A 13627-nucleotide genomic window follows, 5' to 3' on the forward strand; every position below is an offset into this window, starting at 1 on the left:
ATTTCAAACTGGTAATTTCAAGAACATTTTTAAGCACAGTGGATATGAAGAACAGAGGATAGCTTAATTTGTTTTGATTGCTTTTTACTGTATTTTGATTAAGGCAAGGGTACACATTTTATTTCTTTAATTAAACAATCAAGACTCTATGAAATGTAATTGAAAGATTTAAATATACTTACAGTTAACACAGTATACATATTCATTGCAGTATTACTGAAATTACTCAACTGTTATTACACATTTTTATATAATTAAAAATATTGGATAAGAAGTAAATTATTACACTACCTTTTTTAAACATGAACTGTGCAATTAAAATCTGCTTTTCTTTATTTAAAAATGACACTTTTTATATTAGATATAAAGTTAAGAATGGACATTACATTGTATACATGGTCAATTGTTAGGAAACAACCAAGATTTTAAAATATATATAATATAGCAATTACTATAGGCCCTTGCACCAGAGAGAGCTCAGTACTGTGTGATGCATTATTAGTGTTTCTAGCCAGCTTTGGGCATACGTTTGAGGATTGGTCGTTTTAAAGTAAAAAAAAAAACAACACTCAGTTTACCCCAATATGGGCTCTCCACAATTTGCAGTCAGAATGCACTTTTGCATGTTAATGGGAGCATACTTCCAGAGTCTGTACTGTGTATCTTCATCTTCATTGCACCCGTGAACCTAATGTATGATTCTATTTACAACTATTAGTGATAAGATTTGTCATACTATATGTTGGGGGTTCCCTGTCTTTCCAATGCACCAAGAGAACATGACTTAAGAAAATAGGTGAATAAACTAAGAGTATGGAGGTGAGAGTGAGAAGAAAGAGAGTCATGTATCTGATGCACAAACATTTGTAGAAAAGTTAAAATATAAATGATACTTTTATTGGCTACATGATGTGCTGTTTGTTTTATGAACCTATGTTCTTTGATGTCCATTGTACTTATAGGTATATAAGTAAGAGTTTCCAGCTATTTGTAAAAACCTATGCCTGAAGAAGATGTGTTTTCAAAGTTTTCACCCTAAAATATATTCAGTTACACAATAAAGTCATCACCTACAATGATGGAGCGAGTGTGTCAGACTTTCCAGAATATACCCAGTCCCAAGGTGATTAGCCAGATTGGGTGAACTAAGTGGAGTGTGATGATGAAATAAGGAATGGTTTACTATCTTAAGTGTTTGAAAGGTTTTAAGCATGCAGTCCCTGCCCTTCTTCAAGTGTGTATAGGCTACATATAGGCTTTCCCTCTATAACTATAAAGATTAAATAGAAAAGCTGTAACAGGTACCAAGAGGCTTTATCTCTGTGAACTGCAGCTGTTGTGGTGTGTTTTTCCTTATGATAGTGCTGAAAGTTGCAGTTTGTGCTGTTCATTCACAAAGAATAGGAAAAAGTGCAATTACAAGACTTATTAGCTGTCTGGAAAATAATATATGCATGTTTTGTTTTTATAATGAGTAGGAGGTAGATATGTTAATAAGAAACTACAGTCAGAGAGGAATACTATACCTTTAATGGGGAATTCCTTGCTTCAGGGAACTCTCGTTCATCCAGACGTACCCATCGCTGTACAAACTGCTGGACAAGAGGGTTCTCATTGTTCACAATCTGAAATCCAGTGACGTTAGCTCCACCATGCATGACTCTCTCCAATGAAATGCCTGTAAACCCCTGTGTTTGTAGAAAATAAAATGACAAAAAGATCATTTCCTGACTGGATCAATTTTTGTAACAAAACTAGGATGTTTATGAAATTTTAACATGCCTTTTATGAGGTAGGCCAGATGGGTGTTTAACCAATAAACCAGGTTGCTTTATTTCTTCTGAACATTGCTATTAGTTATGAGAGGTCAAAAGCCATCTTCTTGTCCACACATAAAAAATCTGCTAATCATGGTCTGCCAAGCCTAGAACCATATAATGTTGCAATAAGGCCTGTGGCCAGCCTGTCCTGACTTGTGTTTTATAATACAGCATCTAACAGACCATTGTGTTATGTTACTCAAAAGTCTAGTTTCTCTGTAATAATAAGAACCGTGCCACAATTTGAAAAGATTTTTTATATTCCTGTGAAATTGATGAACTTGTGTTTTGTCATCGAATACAATTATATTACAATTACACTGCATTTGATTTAATGAAAATTTACCCTTTAATGCCAGGGCCATTTTCTAGAAGTTTGTATCATGAAGTAGTAAAGTTTATGATGTACTTTGTGCAACCATCATAAGGCAAATGGGGCAGTTGTTCCATGTCCACCACTCCAAAGGGGACTATTACCAGCTGCAGAAAAAAATCCCATGTACAAAGCCTGGTGTACTGCTGCAGTAGGATAGAAACACAGATAGGGGGTTGATTTACTAAAGGCAAATAGACTGTGCACTTTGTAAAGTGCATTTGCACTCTGCAGAACAATTGCTCCAGAGCTTAGTAAATGAGCAGAAGCTTGGCTGACTTGCATCATCTAATCACGTGCAAACAAAAATGCTGTTCTTTTTTATTTTCCTTGCATGTGCTTGGGTATTCTTTGCAAAATTAAGATTTACCTAATTTACTAAGCTCTAGAGCAACTTCACTTGCAGTGTGCAATTGTACTTTGCAAAGTGCACAGTCTATTTGCCTTTAGTATATCAACCTCTAGTCTCTACCACCTACCAACCCTAGGTCTAAGCTAATGACAAAGTTTATCATGTGCATATTCCCTAAGGCCCCTATCACACATGCTTTTTCAGGTGGATCTGAATGGATGCCCCATGCATCTATATGGGGCAGCGGATGTCAGCGGAGACATGTCCGCTGACATCCAATCTTATCCTGTCTGTCATATCTGGACGAATTGAAACCATATTTTCCACCCATCTGGCGGATCGGATGGGATCGGATGAGAACGGACAGGCGGTTCGTTCTTATCCGATTTCCCCATAGAGGACAGCGGGGACCTGACAGCTCCATCTCCGCACACAGAGCAGAGATGGAGCTGCCATCCAGCTGCTCAACGGGGGATCGGCGGATCAATCCACCGCTGAGAAAAACGGAGTCTGCCGACAGAGCGGACAGTGTGAAAGGGGACTATGTATCATTGTGCCAGGTTTAGACAATTATTAGAGTAGTAATATAAATGGCCACTGGTATTATTAAGAAATAAAATTGCAGATTATCTAGGCCATTATGTGATTGCCTATGGGAATCAGTAATGCATATTTCTCCTTTAGGGCAAATTAAGCAAAGTTTTTTTTAATTTTTTTTGCCTTCCTCTGGATCAACTAAAAGTTCAGGTTTCTGAGGATAAAATGTGCTTTCTTTCACTTGAAAAACACACTTGCCTGTCATGTGAATTGGATGCGGGGAAACCCCCATACAATTCGCATATGTGTGAACCCAGCCTCATAGGGAATAAATCTCATTGAGGTTATATATAGGCCTTGGCCCGTGATTGGACCAGAACCATTAGCAAAAGCCAATTGAGGGGGCAGGAGAATGGTGTATATACACACATCCATATATTTATATACACACCTAGACATATATAGGTGTGATAGTAGCAGAAATATATGCTTGCGCTAATGAAATCATTTACAGTAATATATTTCTGCTACTATCACACCTATATATGTATAGCTGTGTATATAAATATATGGATGTGTGTATATATACCACTATACACAAGTTCAGATGTTTTGCCTGCCTCAAAAGAACCCCAAAAAATGCCAAAAAAAACGCTAGCGTCAAAAAAAAAATGCCCAGGTGTGTTTTTGCTGGCATTTTTTGGGGGTTTTTGGAGGCAGGCAAAACATCAGAACTTGTGCACAGTACCACTATACACAAGTTCAGATGTTTTTCCTGACTGCAAAGAACTCAAAAAAATGCCTTCTATTAAACCGGCAAGGTGTTACAGCAGCGAAGCAAACCCCCTGTCAGAAAGTTTTCTAATACAAACGATCTTTTTTTATGGTTCTGGACATGCTACAGAGCTGCAACTTCACATGTACACTTTTTAGACCCCCCAGATCTGAAATCCAAAGTAAAAATCAAAAAATCTCTTTTTTTTTTTTTAATTTTTTCAATAATTGGCTTTTTTATCAAAAATGACAATTTTTAAGAACTTTTTTTTGTGTGATTAATAGTTAATGGGGCATGACCCAGAACCCTAGGCACTTTTTAGGGGCATTTATTGGGTTTTAGGGCTTAAAAATTGTGTTTTTTGATTACCGAAGTTCGGGTCCCATTGATTTTAATGGGGTTCTGAAATCCGAACCGAACTTTTGGAAAATTCGGGTGTTCTGGTCGAACCGAACTTTTCAAAAGTTCGATCATCCTTACTAAAGAGGACAAGGACAACCCAAGTTGTTCTTAGCGCTCAGTTCAGAAGCCTGCATCTCTGATGGTATGGGGTTGCATGAGTGTGTGTGGCATGGGCAGCTTACACATCTGGAAAGGCACCATAATGCTGAAAGGTATATCCAAGTTCTAGAACAACATATGTTCCCATCCAGATGTTGTCTCTTTCAGGGAAGACCTTGCATTTTCCAACATGACAATGCCAGACCACATACTGCATCAATTACAACATCATGGCTGCGTAGAAGAAGGATCCGGGTACTGAAATGGCCAGCCTGCAGTCCAAATCTTTCACCCATAGAAAAATCTGGCGCATCATAAAGAGGAAGATGCAACAAAGAAGAACTAAGACAGTTGAGCAACTAAAAACCTGTATTAGACAAGAATGGGACAACATTCCTACTCCTAAACTTGAGCGACTTGTCTCCTCAGTCCCCAGACGTTTGCAGACTGTTATAAAATGAAGAGGGGATGCCACACAGTAAACATGGCCTTGTCCCAACTTTTTTGAGATGTGTTGATGCCATAAAATGTGAAATCAATTTATTTTTCCCTTAAAATGATACATTTTCTCAGTTTGAACATTTGATATGTCATCTATGTTGTATTCTGAATAAAATATTGAAATGTGAAACTTCCACATCATTGCATTCTGTTTTTATTCACAATTTCTACAGTGTCCCAACTTTTTTGGAATCGGGTTTGTATTTTAGTAAATAAAACCTGCTAAAAAACTTTTCTCATCAGGAATATATAGTAGTCTTGTGACTTCTATCAGTGTCTGGCCAAGCACTGGTTAAAGCTTGTAGGAGAATATTTCATTCACCCCTGAATCTCCTATGATTCTCCACCTCCCGACCCTCTGTCTAGGCAGTGCTGATTGGTCCTGTGCTGATCACATGCACCCTTCCAAAAAAACTCTCTAGCAACACACACCAAAATGAGCATGTGCAGAGTGCCCCAAGGCTCTGTACTATCAGGAGATGGATTGGGGTCTGGGGAAGAAGGGGAGGATCAGAGAAGACAGGATCAAATATTCTTTTTACACAATGCACAGGATTAACCTCTTAGGTTCCACAGTGAGTAAAGCTTGCTTTACTGCATATACAGACTAATTGTACTGTTGTGTGTTTAGTAACACTTTAAGTATAAGGCAAATGTACAGTATAGCCATACATAATAGTCAGATGAGTAAACAAAACTAGGCTTTCTAGTCATTCCAAACATAAAAACACATATACTATGACCCAAACATCTGGGCTTGGTCTCAGTGATGGTGTGTAAGTTCCACAAGTTTAGAGTCTTGGTATAGATGTCAACTGGCATGAAAAACGTAATGCTTTACATTTGTCACAAAAATGAAAATATATTTATAGCTGGACCCTGAGAACTGACCTCTTATTTGTCTTGGTTACTGAAAGAATGTGAACTCCCTATAATAGTTTCCAACTCTGTTTTGTTATTGCTCATCTTTTGTGTATTCTCCATATAATAAAACTAATTCTAATTCCAATCAGAAAATCGGAAATATGGAAACCATTCATAAGGGCCGAATAAGCCAGACTTTGTAAGCAAATTTAAATATAGATGTTATATAAATAACTTTTACATTTCCCAAATTACATACTGCTTTGAAAAAAAATCCCTTTAGTAACATATTTTATGGCACCCCCCTGCCTCTATCAGAAAACTATTTTAATTCTCATATATGTTCACTTTTCCCCTTAAGAATGGCATAGCAGTGTTAAAATGAACCAATGATAATACAGGCGTAGACAGATTTGGTTTTTTTAAGTGTCAAACACTATTTTCTTCCATCATTCTTTCAAGGGGATTTTTTTTCCTGTAGACTAGCAGACATACCATGACTAGGTGAGGAGATCTATCAATAACAATTTATACTCCATTTGAAGCTATAAGGTTACAAACACAATTTATAAAAAAAAGAAAAAAAAATTCAATTGTTTTTCAGTATGACTGCTGACAGTAGATGTGATTCACAAAAGTCTGCCTAGTCTCATATTTAAAGTGACTGTAAAGTCTCGTATTTTGTTAGTTAAAAATAACAAACATGTTATACACCTGCTCAGTGCACTGGTTTTGATTCTCCTCTTCTAGGGTCCTTCTTCGCTCCTGGCTCCTCCCTCCTGTTGGGTGCCCCCCCAGCAAGCAGTTTGCTAGGGGGGCACCCGAGGTTAGCCACAGCTCTGTGTGTCCATTTAGACATGGAGACGCGATCTGGCCCTGCCCCCTCTCTCTCCCCATTGGCTGACTGGCTTTGATTGACAGCAGCAGGAGCCAATGGCTGCTGTCTCGGCCAATGAGGAGGTGAGACATTCCTGCAACATCGCTGGATCTAGATGGGGCTCAGGTAAGTATTGGAGGGGCTGAAGGGGAGCTGCTGCAAACAGAAGGCTTTTTATCTTAATGCATAGAATGCATTAAGTAAAAAAAAAAAAAAAAAAAATTAAAGTGATTATAAAGACAGAAGGTTTTTTTTTTTAAGGAACTATCATAGGGTTTAATGTGAACCCAGGCAACTGTTTGATATATATTAGATATAATAAATTGCAGGCAATTTACAAAATGAACTGTTAGAAAAACTCACTGAGAAAGAGCACAGAGAATGTGTTTTTGATTTTAAGAAACCCTGCACATTATAAAATAGATGCTATAACTAAAAATGAATATGGATCTCATTTGCTTTTATTTTGAGGGCAGAAAATATATCCAGGGATGTGTGTTAGTGTTTAGAGTGTTCTGAGATTAAGCACAGAAAAAAAGGAACAAAATGACTTGTTCAGATAAACTATACACTGCAGCAGGCATAGACAATGATCCTTGACCTTAACTAGGTCACAAGAGATTATATTTAGCTGTAACTAAACTAACAAAACTTTGAAATAGAAAATAGATATTTAAAAATTGATCAATAGTGATGTACACTTACTGGCCACTTTATTAGGTACACCTGTTCTATTGCTTGGTAACACAAATGGCTAATCAGCCAACCACATGGCAACAACTCAACGCATTTAGACATCTAAATGTGGTGAAGACGACTTGCTGAAGTGCAAACCGAGCATCAGAATGGGGAAGAAAGAGGATTTAAGTGACTTTGAACGTGTTATAAGTGTTGGTGCCAGACATAGTATTTCAAAAACGTCTGATCTACTGGGATTTTCACATTCAGCTCTAGGGTTTAAAGAGAATGGTTCGAAAATAGAAAACTTTCATCATCACAGAAGTGACCCCCTTCTCTGATTTAAACCCCCTCACAAGTGCTTTCTCTTCCCTGATGCACTTTCTTTGAGGTGAGCATTTAAGAGCTCGCTCCTGAGATGGTAAAGTTGAATAGTAACAGCTGGGCTTCTCTTGGCAACAACCTTAGCAACGTCCTGGGAGTTTTTCCAGTCTGGCTTCATAGGGTTTGTAAAGAGCCTAGAGCCTCTAGCAAGGGCATTATTCAACTTTAGTCAAATCTCCACAGTTTGCTTTTGTCTACAGATGCCCATTATCTGCATAAGCAGTTTTCTGGGTAAAGGTGAACCAGCCCTTTAAATATAATTTTCCAAGGTGGAGATGCAGCCAGTAATGTGTTTAAAGCTCCTAAAGGGAATAAACAATGACCATTCACATATTTTTCTATTTTTTTTCAGGTCAGGGCTAAAAAATAAAATAAATAAATAATACATAAATATCAATGTTTTTCAATTTTTCATTTGGATAAATATTAAATATTGTATAAATATATAATATGCCTTTTTAAATGCCGTGATCACCAGGTAATTTTTACCCACTTCTTGTTGGTTTAAATCAGTATTTTTTGCTAGAAATTTACTCAGAACCCCCAAACATTATATATTTGTTTTAGCAGAGACCCTAGAGAATAAAATGGAGATTGTTGCAATACTTTATGTCACACCGCATTTGTGCGGCAGTCTTACAAATGCATTTTTTTGGGAAAAAATACACTTTTTTAAATTAAAAAATAAGAAAACAGTAAAGTTAGCCCAATTTTTTACTATAATGTCAAAAAGAATGTTACACCAAAAAAATTGATACCTAACATCTCATGCTTCAAAACTGCGCACGCTCGTGGAATGGCGACAAACATTGGTACTTGAAAATCTCCATAGGTGACGCTTTAAAAATTTCTACAGGTTACCAGTTTAGCATTACAGAAGAGGTCTAGGGCTAGAGGAACTATTACTCTCGCTCTAACAATTGCGGCTTTACCTCACATGTGTGGTTTGAACATCAGTTACATATGTGGGCGCGACTTGCGTATGCGTTCGCTTCTGCGCGCGAGTTCAGAGGGACTTTACATTTTTTTTTCTTAGTTATTTTACCTTTTATTTTTTATATTTACACTGTCCCCTTAATTTTTTTTTTGGTCACTTTTATTCCTTTTACAAGGAATGTAAACATCCCTTGTAATAGAAATAAGCAGCTATCAGATCTCACATCTACACTTAGAAAAAAAAAATGGGCCCTTTAAGGCCATCAGGACGTATGACGTCACTCCAGTCCTCCAAGGCCATAGAGTCAAGTGGGGGCCAACTTGCCCTCACTCGACTTCCTGCCTAGGACTCCATCGGACCGGATAATTTTCCCCGCTACTGACGGCTCCAGTAAGCAAGGTACACGACTGGGAAGCGGCAGAAGGGGGGAGGCACCACTTCCGCCACCCATAAAAGTGATCCTGCGGCGAATCTGCTGCTGGGACCACTTTTAGACTTAAGTGGACAGCCCGCCATTTAAAAAAATACTGGGGTCATGGCAGCTACCTGATACCATAACCCTGGTATTTAACGTCAAAGTACCAACAGAAAACTGCGGTGGGAGATCCGTAAGTGTTTAAATATAAACTGCTGATTTATAAATATTGAAAATGATTATCAAAATAGCAACAATATGTTAAACCTTAACAGGTTTGTAGCTTAAGGTTTAATATGGAAGTCAAAAAACTAAAAATAAGAATAAAAAAATGACTCAAATCCATTATTGTTTCATTTTAATTGTACCCATTAGTCTGATATAGTTTGAAAAATATTTTGCAGAGACCCACATTTGCAGATATAATGGTGATGGTTAATTGGTGTTTGTGAAGATGTTTGCCAATATGATTAAAAAAAAAACATTCAATTTGTTACAAGACATCCTGCCTTGATGTCTTTAAAAAAAGATGAGGAAAGAATTATATCAGCCTATGCTACCTCTTAGCAACCATTCATAGTTCCCCTTTCATTCTTCCATACTATGAATAGAGAATTTGTTAAGCTGGTATAAAGCAGCACAGATGATCCAAGACAATTTTTCCTCAGACGCCCATATATAATGCTTATTGTCAGCTTGTTTAGCATAATAATTATACAGTAATAAAACATATCTGCGTACTGTTTAATTGTGAATGTTTATTAATACATAGCAACAAATTAACCATCACTTTTCATATTCAGGCTTATTAAAAAACAAAAAAGTGTAATGTTCAATAAACCCTAGTAGGTAACCACAAATTGTTTTCATTGTTCTGACATCTCTAAGTTGTTGAAAGGTGAAAATAATTTAAGATGATTTGATTATCATCATTTACAAATCATTGCCATTGCAGTTACCCTATTAAATAAATGTTAAATGTAAAAAAAAAAGCATGTTTGTGTGAAGCTTTTATTAGTTTATTTTTTTTTTCCAAAATGCTTTTATTAATTTTATTCACTTTGACATAAAACAGCAATTACCACCCTTTGCACCCCAACACATTTATATGTCACAGATGGAATATTCCTGGTCAATGCTTGCATTTTCTCAGTGAAAATACGCAGTCTATTGGGACACAGCCTCTTTCAAAAAGGCAGCTGAAGTGTGCATTTGCACACATTTTCTATACACATACAAAGTTTCAATGTATAGACAAATGTCAGCGGATTTCAGATATTTTGTGAGACTTGTCTTCCCAATTGGAAGCAGTAATCTTACTGGAGTCTCTGTAAAGCATAAGGTTGTTCATTTTTGTGACTTTGCAGCAGCTAGAAGGCAAATGACAACAAGCACAGCACTTCATACTATCAAGTTGTTGCCCCTAATTGCACCTTGCTGAAGGGTGTGTGTTGCAGCGCAGCATAAACATGCACTATTGAAGGAGATCCTGTTCCTTTAAGGCATGATCAATTGCACAGTGCTTGTGCTGTGTAATTTGTCCCTTCCTATGTTGTAATATACCTGGTTGATCCTACCTGTTCCTGTGTTCCCCTGCCTGTGCTGACCATGGTAATCACGGCTGCTCAGCCCTGATACAGTGGTCGGGTTACATGCCTCTGTCATCCCACTCTCTGCTTTGAATCTCTAACCTCTCACTCCCTGTCTGTCAGATTGAGAGTGGCTCTCCTCCCCGCCCCTCCCACCGCAAATCAGCTGCAAGATGCCGCAAATATACATGTAACCCCCCCCCCCCCGGATTATGCTGCCTATAACTACAATGTGTGTGTTTTTTTAAATGAAAAGGCTAAATAACTTTTCCAACACTGCCACTGTGCGGTCACATGATCCCCCTCTGCTGGCCGGCTGACGGCACAGGGGGATCTCAGCTCCTCCCACTTCTCTTCATAGATCAGAGAAGAAGAGCAGAGGGGGATCACATGCCTGCACAGCTGTGGTATGGGAAAATATATTTAGCCTTTTTATTTAAAAAAACACACACACACACACTTTAGTTATTGGCAGTATAATCTGGAGGGGATACATATAAAGTCACAATTTGACTTTACAAACACTTTAAGCTGGCTTCAAATGATCCAATTTTTAGCATTCAATTTCCTTTAGATTTAGCTTCAACTATGTAGTGCAAGGGACAACCTGGCTGCATACAATTTGAAAGTGTTTAGGTTTTGATTTCATATTATATGTTTTTGGTAAGTCTAAAGGAAAGTTGTACAAGAAAATTGTATAATGTGTAAACAGCTTTAGTTTTGCAGCAGATGGAAAGTGAGACCTGCTGACATTGTGCATTCTACAATTAACTAACAGGGTACAATAGCCCATGCTGCACTAAAGCCGGAAACAAGATTATCACAAGCTCACAAGCACTGCAGAAGGAGGGAGGAATACATGCTCCTACAAGTACGGAGACATGGGAAGCTCAAATCAAGAAAAGTTGCAGGTCCCTCCTAGAAGTTAGGCCAGGTTATTTGATGTTGCGTATAACCCCCTCTCTCTATAAAACAAAAATAAAAACAATATTTTGCCCTAGAATTGCCTGGCTAGTAAGCCACCTGTATTGTAGACTACAAGAGCTGGCACTGGTGTTTCATCATGGTATATTATAACTTATTATAACTTAAGAAAGGTCAGAGACCACCACAGGGGAGCTGTGGCAACAACATAGTTGATGGAGAATTCAATCTTTGGAAATTGACCATTAGACTCAAAAATTTTTTTCTAATTTTTTTTGCATTATTGTGTACCCCCTACCTGGATAAAAATCTTTATTACAGGCAGATCACTAAATATACAACTTTGGACAGTGGTTTACAGACTCATTTTCATGTTAAAATGTGTTTTAGCTCCTTGGAAATCAAATTGAAAAATAGTTGTTATAACGCTGCAGAAGACAGGACTGTGATAGTGCTTTAAAAAATAACACTTGCAGAACTGAAACAAAAATTATTAAATAGTTTAATGCGAGGTATGGTTTACCTACACTTGAAAAATGTGGTCCCTTTTTTAAAAAATTGGCTTCAGATGGAAAAAATGCTCTTTGTTAATATCAGCACCAGCATTTTAACTACCTTACTACCGCCTTATGAAAAACAATGGCAGGTAGGCTGATGTGCATTTCTGGAGTTCTGTTTACTATCTCTGCTAGTGCCAGGGGTGCACAAAATGCATATAATCATGCTGTTATTAGCACAGATCACAGGCAAAATGCACAGAGCTAGTCAGAGGGACTCTGTGCCTTGTGATTGCTATGACTATGGCCAATTACACAATCACAAATGTAATGATGTGTTAACAATGAAGAGCCCCCCCCCATTTCTCTCACAATGGAGGAAGAATGATTTAATGACTGAAGGGATCATAGGAAGGGAGGTAAACAGCAGCTTATTCAAGATGAGGGGGGGGGGTTAAATCATTTGATTGTAGGAGTATTTATATTGTGTTTTCACCCGTATTTTCCGGCGTATAAGACGACTGGGCGTATAAGACGACCCCCCTATTACATGATCTACCGGTAATACTTATACTTAGGTTACCTTGGAGATATTATACTCGGCTTATAAGACGACCCCCCTATTATATGATCTACCGGTAATACTTATACTTAGGTTACCTTGGAGATATTATACTCTGCTTATAAGAAGACCCCCCTATTATATGATCTACCGGTAATACTTATACTTAGGTTACCTTGGAGATATTATACTCGGCGTATAAGACGACCCCCCATTTTTGGGGGATTTTTTTGAGGTTCAAAAGTAGTCTTATACGCCAGAAAATACATCAAGGCTTCACACATTTTCCCAATTGAATTCTATTAAAAAATGTGTACATTTTGATTGAAAGTTGTATGAATCTTGGATAAAAACATACGTGAGTAGATTGTGTTGCATCATCATAGAACATCTGTAGAATCACTACCCCCTATGTCTTTACCCTAGGACTTACAGTCCCAGTAACTCTTTGGCAGTTCACCAAGGCAAATATAGCCACTTATTTGCCCCCAATTTCAACTGCACATGATCCCTACCCCAAAGCCCCTCTCCAAATTTACTGAAGTGAGAAAAATAAGAGAATAATTTAGTCGCTACTATGAGCTAGTGTATCTTGCACATTGTTTCCTACCTTATAGGTCACACACAAACACACACACACACACACACACACATATATATATATATATATATATATATGTATATATATATGTATATATATATGTATATATATATATATATATATATATATATATATATATATATATATATATATATATATATAGAGTATTAACAGTATATACTGTATATTCTGTATATATTATGTATTTTGTGGCCATGTATATATTTCTTTGTAGCCACTGGCAAAGTATCTCTTGTTTTTAAAAAAAAAAAACATTTTGTTAGACTTTTCAAACTGTAAAAATAATATTAAGATATATAATAATCTATAATGTATACTGAACGCTCACATACTGTACTATGCTAATTTGTTTCAAATACATTGTTTAAACCTATATATTTTTAACAATTGTAAATGAAATAGATCCATGCAGATTCAGT

General features: G+C 37.1%; 1 protein-coding gene across 5 annotated transcripts in view; it reads right to left on the reverse strand.

The window, feature by feature from the left end:
- Positions 1-13627, reverse strand: part of GRIA3 (glutamate ionotropic receptor AMPA type subunit 3) — a 427883-nt gene that overhangs the window by 89348 nt on the left and 324908 nt on the right. For all 5 annotated transcript variants that reach the window (XR_014225478.1, XM_082263155.1, XM_082263154.1 and 2 more), the window contains exon 6: positions 1527-1688. Coding sequence is in view for 4 of the 5 variants with exons in the window: in XM_082263155.1 (XP_082119281.1) it covers positions 1527-1688 (162 nt within the window). In the remaining variant the exon portion in view is untranslated. The remainder of the gene's footprint in view (positions 1-1526; positions 1689-13627) is intronic.

Source organism: Pelophylax lessonae (genome assembly GCF_965119305.1).
Source record: "Pelophylax lessonae genome assembly, chromosome: 7".
NCBI lineage: Eukaryota > Metazoa > Chordata > Amphibia > Anura > Ranidae > Pelophylax > Pelophylax lessonae.